Below are 24,630 nucleotides of genomic sequence, written 5' to 3'. Positions count from 1 at the left end.
GAGCACAGACCCATCAAGCACTTTTAAAGATGTTAGCATTTCTCGGAGAACGTAAAGTGAAATGAAGATTTGACAAATTGTCTAAACTCTTTTACGACGCTCCATCGGCCAGGTGACAACACCAAAGCCATAAAGTTAACGACATGCTCCCGGACGAGACTTAATGTAAACAAGACGTTTTATCGCTATTATCTCAACTTCAGAAGGGAGAGGTGACAAAACAAACAACGGCCGAGATCATTACGCGACCTTTCGCGAGGTAGACTGCTCCTTGTCACGACATGTCTAATGTCTATGTCCTTTTGAGAGTGATATTGTGTTAAACGATGCCGAAACACGCACATTCCACATACCCGCCAACAACCTGCGAGCTTAAACATCTCCAGCTTTACACAGCTTTAAATTCTGTCACGCAAAGTTTTTGAATGGGTTTGCATCGCGCCCAAATACCGAAATCGATTTGTTAAATTCACACTCTGATCGTTAAAAAGTGTACAACTCCTGAATAGGCATGTCTCGACTGCCCCTGCTGTTGATTTTACATCCTAAGGATGTTGAATGAACTGCAAGAGCAGAAGAGACCAACGTTTTAAGGATCGGCGCATATTTTTCTGACAACCAGGATGTTAATTTAACACCCTAATTTCTTTCAACATTGGGCTTTATGCTCACTCTTGCCTCAGTATGTTTCCCTGCTGAGTGCTTATCTCGTTCAAGATCATGAACTTTTTGCTCATTGCTCAACTTTCTTCGCTGGGCATGCACCAAATCTAATATAATTTTTGGAAAAAAACAGGTCCATAGTAAAGTGAGCATGGGCTCCAAGATTTTGGACTAGGTGATCAAGTGAGCACGCTATGATAGAACATGGAGTCTGATGTCTTGGCAGTATTGTACCATGATACGTAGGGTGACGGCCCTTTTTATGTTTTTCTATCTTAGCCCTATTAATTCATGGATAGTTTGACTAATTTGTAAAAGGATGTAATCGTACCTAGCACCACTACACTAAAAATAAATAAATTTAAAAAAAAAACTCCGGCTGTGGAAGCCGTATAATAATGGGCTATGTAGACATACCGTCCGCGTTCCGGGCTCAGAGTTTGGAAGTTCCTGGCGTAGCACCCGGAGCAATTGAAGCTACGACTCCAGCAACTATAACTTTCGGCCTCTCAGCCCGGAATGGATGGTACGTCTATATAGCCCGTAACTGATTTTTCAGTGTACGAGACACCCAACAACCCATCAACACCAACCAACACCCAAAGACAATCAACCCAAGAAGACAAAAGCCACTCAGAAAGGAAAACCAAACCTAACAGAGAAAACAAAATGTGAAGAATAAGAAAAAACATAAGGAACCAAACGTATTATGGCGTCGACTTTGGAGACTTTTTACGAGCCTATAGATGTTGATTTTAAACTAGACTCCTAGTAGCCTCTCAGGTCTCGCGGAATTTCACATGGACGAAGTCGATAAAATCGCAAATCACTCGTTACTACACAGGATCTCTACCTTGCATGTTTAAAGTCGCTTGTCATAAATAAATATATCCTACATATTTTGAAGTTGAACGGCTGCGCAGTGCGATACTTTTTACAAGTTCCCGTGAATTTTTCCTCTCTCTTTTTAGAAGGAGGCAGGCACTTTAGAGCTTACACTACAGGCAGTGCTCATCCCAGGCGCTGAAGAGGAGGCTGAGGCTAAATATGAGAAAAGTGAAGTGCGCAGCGGTGAGGGGCTGAAAAAAAAGAGGGGGGAGAAAAAGTTTATGCGAAAGAGAAGATAAAAGTCGTGAGTTGATTGAGAGTGTGCTCTTTTGACAGTGTGTGAGAGCGAGGGAGCGGAGAAGTGGGAGCGAACAAAAGCCAAAAGCATGCAGGTGGAATTAAACTGTGGCTTCAAAGTTCTTCTAACCTTATTCGTGTTACTAGGCACAACAGTGTAGCAAAGCTCGATAAGAATGCATTCAACACGGCACGTTGAACCGTCATAATATGCGTCTAGCGCACGGCTCTACGGCTCTTCCTGATTCGCTGCCAACTTGCCGTGCATTGAGACAATGAACGGCTAAAAATGTGCAGATAAGAACGATAATGATAAGAATATATTGTCAGTAATTCGGTATGTCTCGTCGAAAAATTTGGCAATGCTCTACAGCCGGGGTCAATAACTGTTTTAACGAGATTTCAAACCCTAAAAAACCCTCGTAGCATTAGCTGTTGAAATAAATGATAAATAGCTTGTTTTTAAATAGAAATTTCGGATACAAAGTCCAAGTTCTTTTTTACGTGAAAATGCAGCCTTGCAGTTTTAAAAGTTATTCATCACTTCATTAAAGTAAATTTTAACGCAAACTCTAAACAAAACTTTAGTTTTCACGTTGCATACTTATCATTTCATTTTGTATTTAGTATCAATATGTGTGATTTTCAGAAGTTGACAAAAAATTGATGTCAAGTTGTTTCATACCCCCCTCCAGTAAGTTTCTTATTAATTTTAATTTTAAGTAAACAAAAAGGGTTCTGTAACTCGTAATTTATAATAGTTTTTTCCATCTATTTTCGTTTTTTAAAGTAAAAATGTAACTGTCAACGCTGCTAGGAAAATTACGTAGAGGATAGCCTTAATACTGCATTTATCTTTGAAGAGAACATTTTCCATGTAACCTGACAAGAAAAAAGTTCCCTGCGAGAATTAATACCGTCTTCAGCCATGCGATTGAGCCATGATCGATTAGCCATGTGATCAGAAATTTCTTTGCTCAGTGATGGCTCATGAATTCCGAGCTGTGTCGGTTCTGCGTACAAAAAGACTGCTCAGCACGTCAATTATTAATCATTATTAGAGGAAAATTAATTTCTGCCTTCGAATAAAATCACTTTAACACCGCGGGAATCTCGTGGGAGCAGCTACTAAAACACTCACTGGTTGTTGTACCTGATCCTACAGTCTTGTAGGCGCTATGCGTTTCATGCTGACCGCACTGCGTTTGACGCAATGCGTGAAGTATTCATGCAGTCTTGTAGGCGCTATGCGTTTCACGCTGACCGCACTGTGTTTGGCGGAATGCGTGAAGTATTCACGCAGTCTTGTAGGCGCTATGCGTTTCACGCTGACCGCGACCGCTGCTGGCCGCACTGTGTTTGACGCAATGCATGAAGTATTCATGCAGTCTTGTAGGCGCTATTATGATGACGAGAGACAGAATACTATAAAGAATTAACATCAGTGTTCGAAACTCTCAGGCGCCAACGCGCCAAATGCGCCTAAAATTTCCGAAGTGAGACTCTTAAATATCGCTCAAGGCTCATTAAATATGTCTTTCAATGAAGCCATGTCGAAACCGCCTTAAACTTCCCTTAATCACAATTTAAATTAGATGACGCACTAAGGACCAAGTCAATAGGAGAAATCGTACCAAACCAGGAAACTTTGAAAGCTTATATTTTCGAAAATATGAAACAGACAAGTTTAGGGGTAGTTTAATTGTTTTTTTTTTCTGAAAATTTCTTTCAGAAACTCCCCTTGAAATTGAATTTTTGACGAAGGAAACATCAAAATTTGGAAATTTGTCGAATTTCATGTCCGACCTCTTTTATTAGCTCGTTCTACTGTGTGGCGTCTCCCCAAGGAGAGGAGCTGTTTAAGCAACGACTATGAAAACTACCTCAACCGAGAGCATGTTTATGAGGACCAAATAGTGCGGTCGATATGCAACACTGAACTTGCGGTTCAAATACCCGAACTTTTTTTCTCAGTGTGTGCTTTTCATCGCCCAAGTTTTCTCGACCTCGATCTGACCTTTCTTTTGTGGGGCGCCATTTTAAACCTAGACAAACTTCGGAGCAAAGGTACGAACCCAGCGCGTTCTCGAACACCTCATCTCGCGGAGGAGTCTAGTGTGCTCAATACACACACACAAAAGTATAATCACACACTTGAGGAAACCCAAGCTTTTACGTGAGCAGGAGCCTTTTGTAAGGGTATCATAATACTGCGCTTCTTTTTCAGCGCCGAGAGATTGAGAACGTCGGCGAGAGAAGGAGGCGAACTTTCGGGGGAGGGCAAAACGGATTCGACAATTGAGACAAAAAACAGTAGCTCCAGTCGGGAGCAGTGCGGTGAGCCGGATCGTGATGCTTCTTAATGAGGGAACATTTTTTTTTTTTTTCTAAAAAAAAAAACCTCCCTCAACGAGGCACGAGCTCTTGAAATTAAATGGGGGTTTTTGAACTTCTGATTATTAGGTCGCGGGCAAAGACCGAGGCGGAGTGACACAAAAGGAATCTTATTCAGATTCATTGAATGTCCAAACGGTGAAACGGTTGCGTAAAATAAGTGGCTCACGGCCGGAAGTGGAGCTCTGTGGGGGGAGCGGGAACCCGGGAACGCGGAACGGCGAACGGGGAACGGGGGGCAAGGAACCGAGAACCGAGGCAATGGACCGGGTTAACCGGAATCGGGGGGAGGCTGTGTGCGCAAACGGAAAACGGGAGTAAATAGGGCGCCGGGGCGCAGCGCGTCATAGCGATGACGTCACTGGATTTCTTGACATCATTGTTTCCTTGACGACTGGATCAATTTCAGGAGATTCGGTTTGCCATTTCTCCCAGCGCGCCAGCTCGGCCGGGGCCGTCTTTCCCTCTTTTAACCTATATTTACTCGCTGCCGACGCGGCGCGGACGGTTCACTTAGCGAAAGTTGTTTCCTCAAGATACCACTCTCTTTTTATTAAGAGCCACTTTTGTGTCCCGTTAATAGCTTTGCCTCTGTCAACCATTGTTGTCTGCTTCACTGCTCCACTGCTCCGGCGCTTGACGTTTCCCCTAAAAGCTTACAAACTCCGAAGCTGTCTCGGCTCCAGTTGCGCCTCTAATTCATAAGTACTTAGATTTACACCCCCATTCAGGAGCAACCCGATTGAGCGGCTAAAAATACGAGCAGTCAAAAGCATTGACGATTATGGAGATTTCTCGGCTTTTCTTCTCGTCCGACGGGGCGGAATAAACGCTCAGCTAGCCGTATTTAGTCGTTCCCTTCTGAAAATGACGATTGAGGAAAGGTGAAGAATTCGCTTGATGTTTTTTAGAGTCCACGCCAAATAAGTTTACACACTTCCAGACTGCGATAGAAGATTGTCTGGTGTCACTTTTAAGTGTATATTAAATGGAAAAATCAAGATGGCAGATCTTCTGTGGCAGTGCAAGAAGGCGTTACTTCTTTGGCGTGGACTCTAGTTGGATATTAACTGATATCAGTTTATCCGGAATCAGCTTAACAGCTTATCCATATAAATGCACACTTATAGTTATCCATCACATTTAGTCATTTCCTTCGGAAAATGACGAATGAGTTCACGCCAAATGAGTTTACGCAATTCTAGACTGCGATAGAGGATCGTCTAACGTCACTTTTACAAATAAAGTAAATGGAAAAATCGAGATGGTGGATCTTCTGTCATTGTCCAAAAGGGCGTAAACTTACTCGGTGAGGACTAGCAAAATTTCACGGAACTTGACGCGAAAGTTATGTTCTGTAAACCTATCTCTGTGTGGACAAGATCCTCCATTTATAAGAAATGAACCAAAAAATTATGAAAGAACAAACATAAATGTGGTTTTATAATTTTAACTTCCACCGCTGCGCCGCGTCGCATCGCGCTGATCGCACTGTCTGGCGCAATGCGTGAAGTATTCTTACAGTCTTGTAGGCGCTATGAGTTTCACGCCAACCGCTCCTAACCGCGTGACCGCATTGTGTTTGGCGCAATGGGTGAAGTATCCATGCAGTCTTGTAGGCGCTAATATGTGTTACATGCTGACCGCGCCGCGCCGAGGGCTTGTCCTTTTCATCTCAAGTCTTCGTCATCGTTCCTCTCTCCGCTGAGCTCCAGGCCAAATTGCGTGTTTAGTTCCTCTCTTAACTCGACTAATTAAAGATTCTGTCTCTTGTATCACCGAAAAACGACAAAATTAGAAATTACTTTACTCTCAGGAAAAAGAGGTTTTGTTTCCTTTCCTTATGGATTATTTTTTTTTCTGAAACCGATTTTTTTTATACCTACATTTAAAAAAATTGCAAAATTTGCCGCCATGGGCCGCGGTCCATGTGGCCACCCCCTTAATCCGGCCCTGTCGACAAGTATTGTGTTAAATCGTACCTAAAACCTATTCATTCCCGCGTAGCCAATTGAATACTTCATTAAAATTATAGAGTCTACTTTTTGATTTCTCGATGTAATAAGTTGTGTATCATTTGTTTCAGGACAAGCTGACACAATGTCTTTGTACAAAAGTATTTTCATCATGTTGACGATGTGCCTCATCAATTCAGGATGGTAAGTAGTTCAATACCTAACATGACCCTGGTGCACTCAATTTTCTCTGCTTACAATCAGTAAACTTAGAGGGTTGCACCATACAATGAATGCAGAGGACGGCAGAGAAAAATTCAAAGATGATATTTCAGACAAAAATAATTGGATGGTCGATCAGAAAATCCTTGAGCATTGATAATAAAAAAGATAGGGTGGTACAGATTATGATTTTTTTCCCGCGGCCCATTAGAGGTTATGAAATATTATATAGATGAATGTTTATTTCACAAAAGTAACTGGCAGGGGAAATTGGCAACAGTGATTTTTCTCCTTAAACCTATGAAAATGTATCGATTCTTGGAGGGGCCAGGTGTTCCTACAAGAATCGATTGTTTAGCATATGTTTAAATGGAGGCATTGCAATCCGATTCTGTCAGATTGCTGGATCCGCCTCTGGTGTCACCTAGGAGAGCAATATGACGCCAAAATTTTAGAAACTGGATTTCCTCCCTCCAAAAGGGACTTATATAATTTGAATGAGCTAACCAATCCATCAGTCTGACGAGGCCTATTGGGAATAAGTTTAAAGACAGTGGGATCGTCTAGCAATACCTAGTTGAAGCGTTTAGGGCAGAAAGAGTGTTTTTCGGTTGCGGTGTCTCAATATCGGCACTGCTAATTTATATTTTAGAGAGGAAACAATTCAGTGAATTTTTTGACAATTTTTTGGAGATTCTGAGACACCGCAACCAAGAAATCCCTCTCTGCACCCAGGGTTTTAATTAATAACTGCCGATTGCTAGAAAACCATGGAAACTGACTTGGTAGATCTCTAGATGTAATGATGATTTGGAACTTGGAGAGCTATAATGATGTGCTTTTAGAGCCAACCCAGCTCTGTGTTGTTTAACATTTGTGTGAGTGAATTCGATAACGATGATGAATAATTATTTAATTAATTACAGTTTCTATTACAGGGGAGCCCAACAACATAAGACTAATTACAGAGAGAAAGAGAAGGAGGTCTTGGATCAAATCCTCGGTCCTGGAAGTTACGACGCAAGGATACGGCCCTCGGGGATCAACGGAACTGGTAAGAGCCTTGAGTTCTTCCTTCCATCTAAGCCTTTTGAAGAGAGGATTCCAGAGGAGAAAAGGTCAAAAATATCCCTCCTTAAATATGTAATTTAGGATCGAAGGAAATGCTAAGTCCAATCTATGAACCATTGAAAGGAAGTGCGAACAATTGTGACCTCCGAGAGTTCAACGGGAGATTTTCCCAGCGTTCTGCGAAATTTTTAAAACCGTGCCTCTTCTATTCCACAATATCAAATTTCAATTAAATCACATGATATAAATCTAATATTTGATTAACCAATATTCATGCATGCAGCTTTGAACTTTTATGGGACATACCCAAGCCCCAGAACCTGCTAAAGAACCCTCCGAGAGTAACTTAACGTGCTTCAAGGAAAATCTAAACTTTCTTTTATTATGAAAACAAAACTTTTCAGTAAATGTCAAGTGCTTTGTGAATTCGATCCTGAAAGTTCATTTTGATATTAATTCAGTACATTCATGATATCATTATACAATGTACAACACTGCAATCGAGCTGTTTCTCTCCTGTTAAACAAGACCCAGTTGTAAACACTTAGATACATGTTGTCCAACACGGGGAAAAAATGTAAGCTTAAGTCCAAGCTGATAGATAAAATAAACATTTCCAATTAGTTGTGACAGTACCCCAATTGATTGCGGTAGCACACCGATTAATTGTGGTAGTACTCCAATAAATTAGGTTTCTAACCCAAATGTTGCGGTACTTCCTAATTTAATTTGAAATGTTTACATCGTCCAAAAAATTGGGGGAGTACCACAATTTCATGGGTTAATTAATCCCTAAAACTTTTTTTCTCATGAAGAGCTGATTTCCAGACTTTTCTTTGTGTGATTTGTTTTCCTCGTGCGTATCCTGTCTAGAGGCCCATTCTAATGGAGATGTTGCATGTGTGAGGGATTTGCGATTTGACCATTGATTCCTTTGAAAAAGTTCGCGAGAAACACGATGGTGCCACTGGTTTTCTCTGAAATCATCTCCCAAGCTCAAAAAAAGCTCTCAAAGTGAGGCCAAAATGGAGGGGATATCCCACGCTATCCTGAGAGTCCACCTCTACATCAAAACAAACTCTCCATGCAAAGATAGGGAGCAAATACATGGACAGGGCTGCCACTTTATTTGGGGACTCCAAAACTGAAAACATGGCAACCCTGCTAATGTATTTGCTCCCTATCTTTGCATGGAGAGTTTGTTTTGATGTAGAGGTGGACTCTTAGGGTAGGGTGGGATATCCCCTCCATTTTGGCCTCACTTTGAGAGTTTTTTTTGAGCTTGGGAGATGATTTCAGAGAAAACCAGTGGCGTTTCTCGCGAACTTTTTCAAAAGAATCAATGGTCAAATCGCAAATCCCTCACACATGCAACATCTCCATTAGACAAAGTGTCTATGAAAAATCCAAGTCTTTCAGTGCTCTTAACCCGCTCGTCAAAATCTGCCGAACGGAACTCACCTCCAGCTATCAATAATGGAGCAGGGTTCAGGGCGCGAGAGGAATTAGGGAAGTCTACGTTCTGTCGCGTCGTCGCGCCAAGAAAATGCTAGTGTGAAACTCTTGGCGCTAGGGACCCACAGGTGCAAGATAGGGCTGTTGGATTTTATGAGTTTCACGAATTCGCCCGATGCACATTTCACGGCGAAATCCGACAATGAGAGATAAAAAGCATAAGCGAATATCCAAGCGTTGAATCGGTGCCAATAACTGTCAAGTATTACTCTCCGCTAAGTATTACGATCTGCATTGTTCAGCTATATGAGTGCTGAGTGAAGAGGGAAGGCGAGCACAGCCGGCACCGGCTAAATCACACCGATTATTGATTTTGTATCGGAAGCCCCGTGGTATTTGATCTTTATTACCTCATTATTTAGGAGTAATAGTCCCTTTATGCCTTGCTCTCCACGCCATGCAGCTAAGTTGAACAATTTCATATAAGAAACGGAGAAAAAATTCAGTTTCACGAGCCTATGAGTTCACTTTATGCAATAGTCCCTTTATGCCTAATAGTCCCTTTATGCCTTGCTTTCCACGCCATGCAGCTAAGTCGAACAATTTCATGTAAGAAGCGGAGAAAAAATTCGGTTTTACGAGCCTATGAGTTCAGCGAGCGATCATCAGTAGGTATACTGCCGTGCAACGCAAAAATGCCGTAAACGCCATTTTACATTTTTTGGATACAATGTATCATTGGAGAAAAATATGTGTACATTGGGACAATGTTTTTACGAATTCTTTTGAAAATACTATCAAGAACGAAACCTAAAAATTTGAGTTACATGGGTAAAACGCGGTTTTTATTTTACAAAATCTGAAATTCCAAAAAACGAGGGAAAATCTTGATGGATTTACGCGGCGTTTTCGTTTAGCATGGCAGTGTAGAGCACTGAATCTTCAGTCGTGCTAACCAACCTTTCCGGTTGACAGAACTGAATTGGACCGCGTTTAACAGAAAGGAACCACGCCACATCAGCTATTGCCAAATTTAACTGGGCACTATAACTTTTTACGAGAGAACGTTCGTGCGGATTTCGTTAAAAATTTTAGGGAATTTGCTATACGTACTAGGGAGAAAATTCACTGAAATTTGCACGAAAATCCGCAACCGTTCTTATGTAAAAAATTGAATTGCCCACTTAAATTTGGCAATGGCTGATGCGGCTTGGTTTCTTTCTGTTCAACGCGGTCCAATTGAATTTCTGTGGCTCACTTCAACGAAACAAAAAACTTCGGTTCTTATGATGACTAAAGTTAAACCAGGGTTATCTCCAACAAATCTCTTTTCATGTTATATTTCTTAAAGGAGAACCATTCATCAGTTTTTCTTGAGCTGTACTGTGAATCTTTTTTCAGTTATTTAAAAATATTCATTGTCTATTAAAAGGCGATATTTTGGTTGGTTTCCTTCATGTGAATGAAATCTAATCGGAGATTACGTAGAATCTGTTTTGCTCGTGTCTCATATGGAAATAATGAGTCTCAACCTCACTTGTATGCCTGAAAATTGCTGATCCAAAGCGATGTTTAGTTCGAATTGCATACCTAATCGGTGAGGACGGGGCTCATCTCATCATTTTGAATAGCATTTGCGACATTGGAAACCGTTTTTGTTCCATCTGCATCAGCGGACCGATTCATGAAATTGATAGACATAGTCATAGATAAAAAAAGACATAGGGAGTGTGGAGCGATCCTATTAATTGGTTGAAATGGTTGGTTCCTGTAGACCAAGGGGGAAAATGATAGACTATAACTATAGGGTCTCTTGTGGGTTGTCGTTAGTTAGTCTGTTACCTACCCTCTTTGTCCATTGCAACCAACCGCCTCCAACAATAGGATCCCTCTATATCCCATTCGTCTTCTTTGTCTATAGCTTTGTCTATCCATTTCAACAATCAGCCCGCAGAGAAAACGAATTCTTGACGATTCGGAATAGAACTTGCGTTGCGTGTCTCAGCGTGAGCGGAGAGCGCCTACTTTGATCGAAGAATGCAACACGCATGTCCGTAAAGTACGAATAGTTGCGTCCAGGCGTTGATATCGATGCAGCGCCTATTATTACGCACATCAACTGAAATGATAGTGGAAAATACAAAGTTTTGTTTCCTTTTGCGGTTATGGTTAGCGTCGTTTTTCTTCTTTTTTCATACGAGAAACATAATGCGGAACTTCGCATTCATGTTGCTCATTATTATCGTTCATTCTCATTGTTTTCATGATTTCATTGCTTCAAAAAATCAAGATAGCTTTCAAATTGCAATATACACATATTTGGGTAACTGCAAATTTCAATCACAAAAATACTCGAATCAGTGCAAACGCATTGTGGGATGGAATGACGAAAGTGACGTCATTGTTCGGAATGACGATAAAATTCCCTCTTTCCCCTCTACCGGAGATTAAACAAAATTTAAATTCAAACTCATGCCACCGCAACCCGCGTTCTCTGTTTTGAATGCACATCCATGTACATGCGTCAACTGAGAACCGCAATTTTGACGCCAGCTGTTGCGGAGGGGATGAAGCGGGCTTTAAGATTTAAAGCTGTTTTGTTTGCTCTATTACTTCATTTTCAAACAAGCCCCGCACACCAAAGTGGACCCTATAGAGAAAAACTGGGCAGTTAAATATTTAATCTCCAGGAAGTTTGCGAAGAGCACGGAGCGATAAAAACATAAAATGAATCGCTAATGTAATCTGCATTCTCTCCGGGGGGTTTCGACGAGGATGTGACTATTTGCCAATGAGATTTCACCGCCATTGCAGCACCATCTGTGTCTGGGAAGAGATTTCAGTGCGAGCGGATAGGGAACCGGGAATTGAGTCAACTCGGCAAAACTCCACACTCAGATTTCTTCGCTCGGGAAATGACATGCATTGCAGTGTTGCCTAAACTGCAGGAGAATCTTCCGACTCAATGCTCAAAGCGCTAACTAATCGCAAAGGAACTGCGTAAATACGTAAAAAAGTTAGTGTACAGACAAGGATCTATGTTCGGCGGAAGTGATATTCTCTCATCAAGGTCACTCGGGCAACCGTCGGATGGATAGTCGATCGATCATTTCCTATAATTTCTGGCATTTGGCACATTTTTTTAAACATTCTCGAACGTTGTACATTACGATGATGAGATGGAACCGAGGCATTCCGGCATGGCTACAAAAGTGCACGTCTCCAGTCAATCAAAGATCGTTTTGTCTCTTGACTTACTTTTGACGTCCTTCCAAGATTTTTATCAGTTAAACTATACACAAATATCTGATGGACTTTGTCACGTGTCATTGACGAAATCATTTTTTTAAAAAAAGAACAGGTTGTGTAAAGTACTAGATTTTCAAAATTAGCGTGAAATAGAACGGGTTCTAGTAAACATGAGCCCATGTTGTACGAAAAAAAAATAATAATAAAAATAAAATAGTAAAAGATAAATTGATGAAAATGAAAAAGAAATAAAGCACTAAATTTTAGCGTTTATGAAGGTGTAATAGTGCTTTTTGAATCCATAGGTTTGGTGAAAGCATTCATCCAGTTTCCTATCAAAGAATTATACCCCATCTCCGCCTCAGCGGGGCCCCGCCTTCCATCTAACAATCCATTCTTATAGGATTAAAGTTCCCATCGATCAGTTATCTGAACGCGCACATGCCTTGGCGTCAGAACCGAAACAAAAATTAGAAAAATTAGAATTGTTTTCATCCAAGTATTAGTTTGTGGTGGAGTAACACTGCTTTTAAAGTGTGAAATGCATTCTATAAGCATGAAACTACGAATGCAATGGAGAAGGGAGGACATAGAAATGTGCGTATTCATGTGCACCCATGAACGAAGGCACAATACCCACATGATAACCTCATTGTATGTCTGAATAAAATTAGTAAGGTAATTTTTAACCTGTCTTCAGATGGGCCAGCGGTTGTTCGAATCAATATATTTATAAGAAGTATCGCCACAATTAGTGATGTAAAAATGGTAAGTCCTTGTATAGCTAGGTAGTTTCCTAGACTTTAGTTCTCAGTTCCGTGTTTCGCTCTTGTATTGCCTAGTTTGAAGCCCCGTTTTTCACTTTTTTTTATTTTTTATTTCTATTATTACTGACCTGCAATCATGACCTGTTATAATGATTACCTATGCCCTTATAAATTTCATCTGATTTCACTTCTGCTTTTCTCCTTTCGTTACGTATGTATAGTTTTATTTACCATTAATTCTAGACTCTCTTGGCCTACTTATAATTTCAGAACTTAATCATCGCGAGGAAAAAAAAACGAATTCGTTGCCCCTATTCTCAAAAATTCCCAAAATAGGGAACAGTCCAAGGCAATCACCGTTGCGTAAAAAGAAAAAAGAAGTAATGAGACTTGATCTTAAAGTATCCGTGCAAAAAAAATCTGAAGAAAATCTGTGTAAAATTGTGCGTTCCAAAATTCCACGAATATGGTCCTTCCTTCTTTTTCTCGATTAGTTTATTTTTCACTTTTACTACGAGGAAGAACCTACACTTAGTCACCGGATGATTACGAGCATATCCGTCGTTTTTTTTTTTTTTTTGCTGAATTCCATTCGGCGTTCACATTTTTTAAATTTGGCTGCAGAATCTTATCCTCTTCCGCGAACGCATTCGATAGAAATTTGCCGATTAACATTTAATTCTAAAGCCGCGTATCTGGTTTTCTCTAAAAAAAAAAGGGATGCAACACTTCAACATGAAAATTTTCAACTATAGGAGGGCTCAAATTTTATTTCGGCTCGTAATCGCAATAATACTTATTCTTACCAAAGGAAATTACACCCCAGGAATGAAGAAATTAAGATAGTGCCACAGATTTACAGTAGTTTAGGGTGACAGAATAATATTTGAAATATTAAAAGTACATAGTCTAGCTGCTTAAAATTGTATACAGCGTAGAATTCAAAAGGTATTTTTATACCTTGCGTTAGGTTGCTACTTGCACGATTTGAAACGAATCTGAAGCGAAGCATGCCCTCTTCTTGATGACAATAATTTTTCTGAACAATTTATAAAACTGCAGTAGCAGCTAAAATGAATTGCTGTATTTCGCTCTCACAACGACGATGAAACTCCCAAACCTATATCTCGGTTTGCGACGTTGCAGACTTTCTGATACATTCAATTTTCTGAATGGAAAGTCACTCAATGTAAAATTGAAAAACTTCCATAATTTTCCCTCTATGTTCGAAAGCAATTCTGTGAAAACTTCAACGAATGATTTTCATTTGTCCAGGAGAAATTTCACAACATCGTTAATGAGATACGCGGTTTGGTAGTTTCACCATCGACTCATTTTTCGCGTCTACGTAGAAATTTTGAATGACTTTCATCTTAGACTTTAGATTCTTAAATTGTAGATCATAGCTTAGAAAATAGAATAGACTTTAGTTCAATTTGCAAATTTTAAGCATTTTTTTCTCCTTTCTTTCAAGCATGAAAAAATAGATACTTTTTAACATAAAAAGGTTGGTTTAATGGTTACTTCGGTTTTTCATCATGATCAAAAATTGATCAATCTCTGTGAATTCTCAACAAATTACTGAAAGACGGAAAAAATAAGAAGTAGATACTTTCTTCGAAAACAATATTGATTATTTTACGAGTGAGAGGTTTGAAGTCACACCCCTCTTCCCCTCCCCAAAAATACTATTAAGAATAGGAAAACCCGTCCCTCGAAATTTTTTTGTAATATACATCACGTATTTATGTCATAATATTAATGTTACGAGCTATCTACATGATGGATTTTTAACCGTATCCTACCTACTAAAGTGATAGATATTAAATTGAGGAGTTTCAAAATAGTATCCGGTGATAATTTTAGTCGCAAAATATCAGGTTGTGTATTCATGGGCAAATAAAATGTTAGTTGAAATCAAACACTGGCAATCGAGATACTCTTTCCTCTGTCCATTACCACCATCCATATGCTTACTCAAAACATTTTATACGTATGGTATACACATACTAGTATACAGGATAGTTCATTGATGCAAAATCTGATATCTAATAATAACAAAAGTTAAAAAATTTCCAGGAATGATCGTATTCGGAAGTAATGAGGTATGGCGGTATGATGGTACGAGGCAGGCGTAATATTAGTTAGGCGCATTCTAGTTTTGATATTCATACGAATTTCTCCAAAATAGGCTGAAGCGCAATTATAAGGCATTTCTACAGTCACAGTCCCGCATCTACACGAAAATAAACCCGAAAAAACCGTGTTTGAAGTCTCTTCTTTGAAATTACGGACGGCTTTGAGTGTCGGACGATGGCAGTTTGAGATGTTTGTTGAAAGAAAGGAAATTTTTGAAAATTTTGAGGTAATTTTTCAAATGTTGTCCGTTCAGAAGAAAACAGCGCTGACAATTAGGTAAACGCGTACGCGATCTGAAGATGAATTAAAGGCAAGATATAGTGTCTTCGACGAAGTCCTAAAGCCCTGACAATGGAGGTGATATCGATACCCTCTCACTTATTGAATTCAATGCAAAGTAAAGACTACACCTGGCTAGAAAATCGTGGTTAGTTATGGAAACTGGTTTTATTATAGTTCATTTGTTTGAGATGTTTAATTCCTTTCATTGATCTGAAAAATGTTTCCAGTTTTTCCAAAATTATTTCACTGTTTTACATGTTCTTCTGAGTGGAGGGGAGAAAAAAATTGTTGAACCCCTCACATTTTTTCACTGATATGAGTTAGTAATCTTGTTTTTTATCATTTGATTGCCACAGAAAATAATCCTTGCAATGTTCATATCAACATTTTTTTCCGCTCCATCAGTAAAATCGAAGATTACCACATGGTGAGCCTTACGACTTCATCATTGTTCCTAACGATGCGAGATCAATTTTGCTTTGTTTTTGTGTCTCCTGTCAATTGTCCGTGAATTTTGCTCTCTTATACTCGTGTATTTCGATTCATACCGCGGTGAGGCGTATAAGTCAAAGGTTTTTCTTAGTCCGTGAGGTATAGGAACAAAACTGTGCCTATTCGTTAGCTTGTCAAACTTTAGACGTAAAAACGTTGTCTTCAGTAACACTTAAGTTTTAACTTAATCGAGAGTCTTAATTTACCAAAGAGCCCTACATAAATGATTGTGGTGTGTTTCCCATTGAATTAAAGGTTAACGTTTATCGGTTCCAAAATTTGTATGCATGTTGTTGGAATATTCCCCTTTGTCTATATGCTTTGAATGTATAATTTTGAATGCGCATCTTGTAATGCTTCAAACTATGTTGTTACCTGAATTTTTTTTGTGCTAGATTTGTTATCAACCTCCGCTTGATTACGCAACTTTTTAATTTACAAAAGCAAAATTAAGTTTTCTAAACAATACATTGAATAATGACAAATATTAAATACCTCAATAAGGACATACTGTGTCATTGTTTGCAGTACACCAACAATTTGGTGCATGTGGAACTATATATAAATACCCTGGTATAATTTCATATTTCATCTTTTGGCAAATAATATTTCTAAAATCTGAGATGGTAGAAATAACATTATTTTTGGGATCCTTTAATACCTACTTTCCTTTTTTTTCTTTTTACCCATGTACTTCATTTCAAATATAGATCTGGTGTTTAGACAAGAGCAATTATCGATAGGTCTTTTAGTGAAGAACGAAAATTAAAAAAAGGACTTGGCAATGGAAAAAATAAAAGCATAAAAGAATCGGTGATCGATTTTCGATTAATGAAAAAATAGAGAAAATGCCTCATGGAATGGTCTGGTTATTGCTTTTTTGCTCCTCATTACTTGTAACATTGAGTAAAGCTGGCAAAGAGCCGATCTACCGCTTAGAGCGTTGCGAAATGTTTTGATGCCTCCTCAAAAACGAAAATCGATTCTTAGACGTCGCACCGGGGTTCCGTGACTGCTGTAATTATCAGATCATACGGCGCCCTCAGGCACATCCATACAAAGTGTAAACATCGCAACACTATCACGTCTGTCTTTCTCCCCGACTCTTTATTTGCAACTTTAAATGTAAACTGCACGATTTTGAATCGCTTGTTCTCTACACGATGTTCACAAGATGTTGATTATATGTTCGAAAGAAATCTGCATGAAAAAAAATTATATCCACTCTTAAAGAAAGTAGTGAAAAAAACTGAAAGTCACTAATGGTATATCTTGCAATGTTTTCCGTCCTACTCTATTGATTTTTTTCTGAAGAAGATTATTTGTTTTTTGCAGAGGGCCATGGTTCAATATTAAATTTACTTTTGACGTTGACTGTAAGAAAAAATTAGTTGTATCAGAATAGTTGATATGAAAGATGATCAGAAGGAATATAATATTTTTCATGATGAGTGAGCTAAATATTGATTTCAAAAAGTCAGTGTGTTCTCGTTGATGATATGTGACGTGCTTTCACTTTGTAGACGCGATTATTTATCACTGCCGTCGCAGTATTATCTGATTGTAATAATGTCATTATCATTCACGAGAAATCTGAATTTCAATGTTTTTAAATGATGTGCATTTTTGTAAGAATTAGTTTCCACAGTGGCAAATAATTTATATGACTTGCAAAGTTTTTTGTGATCCACATCAGATATTTTTCATGATGAACCCGATTCCACCCATCGATATTCCTTGATCATGATGCCTCTGATGAAGGGATCGTGTACATCACTGAGTTTCTCAGTGCTGCAGGCATATTAATTGAAACTTGCGCATCATTCATGAAATTATTAATCTCTATAACATACTTTTCAAATATATATTGAGAAATTTCTTAATCCGTTTTATCTGGGTTTTTTTGTCTAAATTTTAAAGTAGAAATAATGACGAAGTAAATTCAGAGGTAGTATTCTTTTGAGAGGTCCATATGATTGAACAAATCTGATAAATCTTCCAGAGAGGAAGATAAACAACTTCTTCCTTTTTTAACTCTTGAAAGAAAATTTCAGGAACCATTTGTTGATTGTAATTGGACTACATTTTGAGATAAAGAACCACGATTTCTGGCTCATGGATAAAATTATGTATCCCTGTCTCTGTGCGGATTGGTGTTTTAGTTGAAGAGTTAGAAATATTGTCTCAAAACTGCACAGTTAAATTCCAGGTTTCAACAATATACATGAAAATCTTTCCCAAAATTTTACTTTATTTCGCAATTAGGAACTGTAATTTCTGGCTCATCAGAAAATACGCTTATGTGCATAGGGAAACTAATGGTACATACGTTGTTTTTAAACTGAGCCAGAATGTATAATTCGTAACTGCAAAATTTAGTCCAATTCTCTGCATATCTTATTCGTTAAACTTGAACAGAATGGAAGTGGAGCTCGATTGTTGAATCGTTATCGAATTAGTTTGATCGATAACTCCCTATCTTCACAATGGTATATATCGATCAAGGTCATTCTATAACGATTCAACTATCGATGTTGAAAATGTTCTCGATTAGAATGAGTCGAGGCGAGTAATCAGAGTAGCCTTGAGTTCCGATCAGTTTCTTAAGACTTTCTGGGCTACAAATGAGATGCAAAGTTTAAAAAAACCCGTAATCGATAGTAGGTAATTGGTAATTTTTAATGATAACTACCAATTATTTGATTATAGTCGAATTTAAGACTAATTGACAATTTTTTTTCTTTTTCCAGGAATACAGCGTTCAGTTTACTTTTCGAGAGCAATGGACGGACGAAAGACTTAAATTCAATGACTATGGAGGTTTGTGCAATAAAATGACTATCCATATCCCTTTTTCATGGAATCCAGTCTCGTTGATTTATTCGAATTAATAACTAAATAAAAAATCGGACGTAATGCCCCTAACTTTTTTTCATTTCTTATACAAATATGCCTCGGGTTACCTCCTGCATTCCAAAGGCATGCATACTTTTAGTGGTTTTTGCCTTTGGATAGAAAAAAAATAAACAGAAAAGGTCTTACGTTCCCATATACGTCAGGACAATACAAAAATAATGCAAAACCTATATTAACATTGTTCGATCAAAAATGTTTGATGTACATGCTAATTTATGTTATGCTATGTGAAATTTATGTTAAAAATTATTCTATAGAACAACGGGACTTACCGTCTTCTGCATTAAGTCACAGAGAGGCAAAGTGAGAGATGACTTTTTTTACTTCTACTTTATTTTGTTATTTTTTAAATCTTTATATTATTTGATGATTTACAGGTAGGTTAAAATATTTAACGTTGACGGAGGCTAACCGTGTATGGATGCCTGATTTGTTCTTTTCAAACGAAAAGGAGGGCCATTTTCACAACATTATCATGCCAAATGTATACATACGAATATTTCCAACCGGAAGTGTGCTGTACAGTATAAGGTAAATTTTCAAATTTCTGTTCACGTTAATTGCTAGTTACATATTTTTTCAATGTAAAAGTAGCCCAAAAATTAAAAATTTGCAGTAAAAAATTGAGAATAAGAATATCTTGCGACGATAAACATTTATTGATGTGTACTTGAGTCATATAAACAGTGTGGTGTGTCTGAAACATATAATTTGATGATCAGCAGTCGTTGAACAACAATGTCCAATTTTTGAATAATAGAAAATGTAGGCACACATGAGTAATTTTGTTGCAAATGCAAAAAAAGATTCAAATTGCATGAAACGCACTGAGCGTTAAGGGGAGAGAGGTAACAATTTTCAGCCTCTTCCAAATAGAATTGAGACTAACGCAGAGTTGAATAATGTCTTTGAAAATATTGTGCAAATCGGTACTCTTGCAGTCACATTCGAGGAAAATATTTCTAAAATTATTTTTCATAATAAAGAACACATTTGAATAGGAGCTACGGAGGAAAGAATTCGCATGTTAATTTAGGCTCACAATACTAGTTGAATGTATATCATGCTCATAGAAATGCTTGCTCTTTGAAAGGAATCTTTTAATGAACCAAAATGTTTCCCTTGAGGCCTTGACCAAATATTGTTTTTTCGAGTGAACATGGTAACATTGCTGTGTTCTAATTCGGAATCGATCTAAAAATGTTCGATGCCGTGATGTAAACACCGATTTAACGGGAAAACACTTCCCATAATCAAGTTTATGTTTTCTCAGTAAAGGGTTGCATCACATATGTATTTGAATCTTAAAATATGCACCGCTTTTGTCTACATCTGTCAAAAATTATTTGAGTTTCGTTTGTTTCAGAATATCGTTAACCTTAGCTTGTCCGATGAATCTGAAGCTATACCCACTAGATAGACAAGTGTGTTCATTAAGAATGGCAAGTTGTAAGTATTTACCGGTCATTACTCTTTTTAACTATTTTTGTAAAGGCTGCATTCATTTCGATTAGAACTGGTATCAGTCAGAAATTAAGAGCGGTGGTCAGATTTTTTTGATAGAGACATTGACAGAATAATATGTCTCGACCATAAAACACGCCCCTCCTCCTTCCTGAAGGAAAAGACAGAAAATAAACAAGGCATACTTACGCTAGAATATACGGCTTTAGGTTGGCTTTCTTTACATACATCGTCGTTCGTTTTATATGAGACCGTTTTACTGGTGCTAAAAGTCTATGTCTGAAGTAATGGCATATAAAACATTTTTTCTACAAGCCTCGATTCCTGCTTTCTAGGTTCTGAACCGACCGCAGATTGATGCATGTTTCTGACTGGACTTTTTTGTAGCTCCTCCACGAAAACAAATATGTTAAAATGCGTTTTTTTGTTTCTTCTTCTTCTCTCTTTTTTGAAGTGCCCTGATGACGAATATACGTATTCGACGTTGTTATGCAGGACGCAGTCCACGTTTCAGGAAAAAAGAGCGAAACATCTCATAATTTTAACACAAATATTTACCAGACTTCACCGCGCTAATGTTTTTATAATGAAATTAGAAAACCATACACATGCATATAAGCTTGTGGTGTTGCCAATTTTCCATGGCATTTTATTTTTTCGAAGACGAATTGTCATCGCTTCTGTTCAAATTCCGTTTGATTTATTAAGATTATTTTTTGAAATTGCACTTAAAGATCGGAGGTATTTTTCCTAAAGAAAAAGTAGAAGAAAAAGAAGAAAAATTCGTACAAAGGACAATCTGTCAAACGAAACTCTACCAACCATGCTCATACACCTAGTTTTCCGCAAATTTGAGGCCCGGCATGTAACGTTGTAAGTGATACTCTTAAAAAACCAACGCATTTCTCTGACGATCACGCGATAGAAATCAGTAATTGTTTATTTCATTAGTATAATGTGCAACGCTAAAATTAAGCTAAGGTTAGAGAAACAAGCCAAGCGCCCTCCTGAGTTAGTATAGCATGCAACTAACTCTCAACGGATTTCATCATAACGCCTGGATGCAACTATTCGAGCTCTGTGGATGTCCGTGTTGCATACGCACCAGAGTGAAGGCGTTTTGACTTTTCAGGAACTCAACGCCTCATCCGCGGCGCAGCGCAGCGGCGCGGTGGTGCGGTGCTGGCGTGCGGTTCTGGTAAGATCTAAAAAGACAGAGTACCTTACATTCTGCAAAGACATATTACCTTACATTTTACAAGGTGAAGAAATGGTGCTGGGTCCACACCATTTCGTGGGGAAAACTAAGCCAAGAAATTCCAAAAATTAATTAATTTAGTATTCTTGGCTTTGTTTTCCCCACGAAATGGTGTGAACCCAGCACCATTTCTCCACCTTGTTACATACAGTTCGGGTCATTTGTTAGTGTTTTTTTTTTTTCACTTAAATTTTACATGTATACTACCAAGACATCTCTCAGGCACGAATAATTTCTCTACAGATCATTCTCAGTGCATCGCGATATCAAACCTGAAGCACAAAATATACTCACACCCTACGTCTTCGTGCAGCTATTCGTGCCTAAGATATATCTTGGTGGTAAGAACGAATAATTTCAGGTGCTCTGTCATTTTGGATCCTCGCAGTGCAGCTCGTTGCCATGGCCATGGGTGAAGTGGTGAGCGCCTGGAGATTCAAAACGCCTTCGCTTTTGCGCATATGCAACACGGACTTCCACGGAGGCCGAATAATTACTTACATCCAGGCGTTATACTGAAGTGCGTTAGGTGTTCGTCGTATGTGCCACCAACTGAGGGCTCTTGGCTCGTTCTTCTTACACCCTTACTAGATTCTAGCGTTGCCTAAAGCCGATGAAGTAAACTATCACCGATTTTTATTACACCATTGTAAATTTTCCGAAAAATCTTTTGTTTGCTCAAAAGTATTACACCTTTGCCCTCTTGAAATGTGGGCTGTATTCACAGACCTAAGAGCGACGAATCCGACAGAGTCGTTACATTAAAACTCCAGGAAAATTTTTTCAGGAAAAGCATCCCAACTAATTTGTTTTTGCGGAAGGATAGAAAGAGGAAGAAACAAATAAACATTGAAGCAATGTTGATAATTATTTAATTCAAATGATCCACAAATATTTTTTTCTTTTACAGATGGTTGGACGACAGATGATTTGGTATTTTACTGGAAAGAGGATGATCCGGTGCAAGTTGTTAGAAACTTACATTTGCCTCGTTTTACGCTAGAGAAATTCAATACTGATTACTGCAACAGCAAGACTAATACCGGTAAGGATTCAGGACCGTCGTTTGACATCAGGGATCAAAAGTTCCAAAAAGATCAAATGAGGAGGTGTAACAATTAATTTGGGACTTAATGCTCCGTATAAATATCAGAAGTTCCCCGTCCTCTCTCTCCTCCACTGTCACTCCCATGGGAGTTCTACTTTGAACTAAGCATTGAAACAATCTCATTATTTCATGCAACTTTTTGCAATATGTTCACCCATTAAAAGAGTGAAATTAGTTTTAACAAGTAAATGAACAGAATCGTCAATTGAAATAGAAAAACATAATTGATAATCTTGGAATACTCTTGGAATCCTTATTGTAAAAACTGCGGCAGGAAAATTACCAATCACATGATATCATCTTAATGGACCATACTTCTGCTGTAGTTTTTAATCCATCCAGCAAACGTTAATTTGAAATTAAGAACGATGCAAACTAAAAACGTTAATATTTACCATGGTAAAAATTGGCAGTAGAATCTGTGTTCCAAAATACCATAGACCTACAGCCGGCTGTAAGATTTCCAATAGCTTCTATAGCCGGCTACACAATTGCTTATAGCCTTTTATAGCCGGTGGCGATCAAGCAACAGCCAGGCGATAAAGTGTATGCTAAACGTTACTAATTACGGATGCTAGGACTTTGTGAGTTTTTGGAATACTGCTCTGTTTTTGGGCCGTAGTATCTTGATTGATTTTGCGAGGAAAGCCCCGTACTTTTGATGGATGCCTGCCATTACTAATATATTAGAGCGCCTTTAGTTTCGTATGATACTGTGCAATACCTCTGGTGTGATGGTGTGAAATAGTTGCTTCAAGCGTCGTGGCAGGCGAGCAGTCAGCGCGAAACACGCATTGGCGCCTACAAACCTAACAGGGATACTTCACGCGTTGCGCAATGCGTGAAGTATCCCTGTTAGGTTTGTAGGCGCCAGTGCGTCGCCGCTCCGCTTTGTGTTAGGCTCTAATATTTAATCTGGCGAAGTCAGCGTTATTCAACTCATGATTTTGAAATATTTGCACATCCTGTATGGATTATTCTCATTTCAATTGATGAAAAAAATATGTATTAAAGTAAAATATAATGTGTGTTTTGTAAATATTAAGGTGGTTCCGTATCAAACTTAATGATTTCCAAAGCACACAATTTCTTATAGCCTTTTATAATCGATGGCGAAAAAGCAACAGCCAGGCGATAAAGTGTAAAGCCCGGCGATAGGAACTATATATAGCCCGGCTGCATAATTTTTTATCGCTTCGTATAGCCCGGCCGTATGATTGTCTTAGCATTCTACAGCCAGCTATATGATTTTCTGTAGCCTTCTTTAGCCGGCTATAAGAATTCCTATGGTATTTTGAAACGCAGCTCTTATCGCCAATTTTTACCAGGCAAAAGCAAAATGACACACTGCCGACTTTCAAATCCCCGTTTTTAGTGTTCCGCGTTCTTTGGTGGGCGTGATAGGGGGAAGAGGGGGGAGCACATAGATACAAGAAGTCTCGGAGTATCTAGGCTTTGAGTTACGTTCATATCCAACACTGGATTTTTGTCTCGTTTTTTAAAAGTCCCGTTTTGTTCGTACAGGTGAATACAGTTGTTTGAAAGTGGATCTAATTTTCAAACGAGAGTTCAGTTACTACCTGATCCAAATTTACATCCCTTGCTGCATGTTGGTAATTGTCTCTTGGGTCTCCTTCTGGCTGGACCAGGCTGCGGTGCCAGCCCGAGTCTCTCTAGGGGTCACCACCCTCCTGACCATGGCCACGCAAACCTCTGGTATCAACGCTTCCCTCCCTCCTGTGTCCTACACCAAGGCTATCGACGTGTGGACGGGAGTTTGCCTTACATTCGTATTCGGTGCTCTACTAGAGTTTGCGTTAGTTAATTATGCTTCCAGGTAAGGACTGATTTTCGACCGTTTGTCTCTTCCTCTTAACCGTACATTATTTTGAGGAATCAAAAACCCTGTTTCTCTTCCAGAATGCGTTTCATTGTTTTAAAGTAAGACATTTTAAAATGTGTGCGATGCTGTTTGATTGTACATACGTTTTGAATAAATATACTCCGCGTTTAGTAATATCAGTAGGTAGCCATGACATTTACACAAAAATTTTCAAAAACCCTTAAAAA

At 38.7% G+C, this 24,630-nt stretch overlaps 1 protein-coding gene across 10 annotated transcripts in view; it reads left to right on the top strand.

Moving 5' to 3' along the window:
• The window catches only part of GluClalpha (glycine receptor alpha 1), a 55,914-nt gene that overhangs the window by 14,295 nt on the left and 16,989 nt on the right, over positions 1–24,630 (top strand). For 4 of the 10 annotated variants that reach the window (XM_019055083.2, XM_019055085.2, XM_019055088.2 and 1 more), the window contains exons 2-9: positions 6,269–6,341; positions 7,286–7,413; positions 15,679–15,749; positions 18,565–18,634; positions 19,108–19,261; positions 20,097–20,179; positions 22,363–22,497; positions 24,085–24,397. In XM_019055083.2, the coding sequence (XP_018910628.1) occupies positions 6,283–6,341; positions 7,286–7,413; positions 15,679–15,749; positions 18,565–18,634; positions 19,108–19,261; positions 20,097–20,179; positions 22,363–22,497; positions 24,085–24,397 (1,013 nt within the window). In that variant the 5' untranslated portion in view covers positions 6,269–6,282. Of the gene's footprint in view, positions 1–6,268; positions 6,342–7,285; positions 7,414–12,834; positions 12,903–15,678; positions 15,750–18,564; positions 18,635–19,107; positions 19,262–20,096; positions 20,180–22,362; positions 22,498–24,084; positions 24,402–24,630 lie in introns of those variants that run through there. The other 6 variants (XM_019055084.2, XM_019055089.2, XM_072296017.1 and 3 more) reach the window with 4 other exon arrangements.

The sequence above is a fragment of the Bemisia tabaci genome, chromosome 2, assembly GCF_918797505.1.
Source record: "Bemisia tabaci chromosome 2, PGI_BMITA_v3".
Classification (NCBI taxonomy): Eukaryota; Metazoa; Arthropoda; class Insecta; order Hemiptera; family Aleyrodidae; genus Bemisia; species Bemisia tabaci.
The sequence above is the reverse complement of the archived record's forward strand: the minus strand, read 5'-3'. Positions and strand labels throughout refer to the sequence as shown.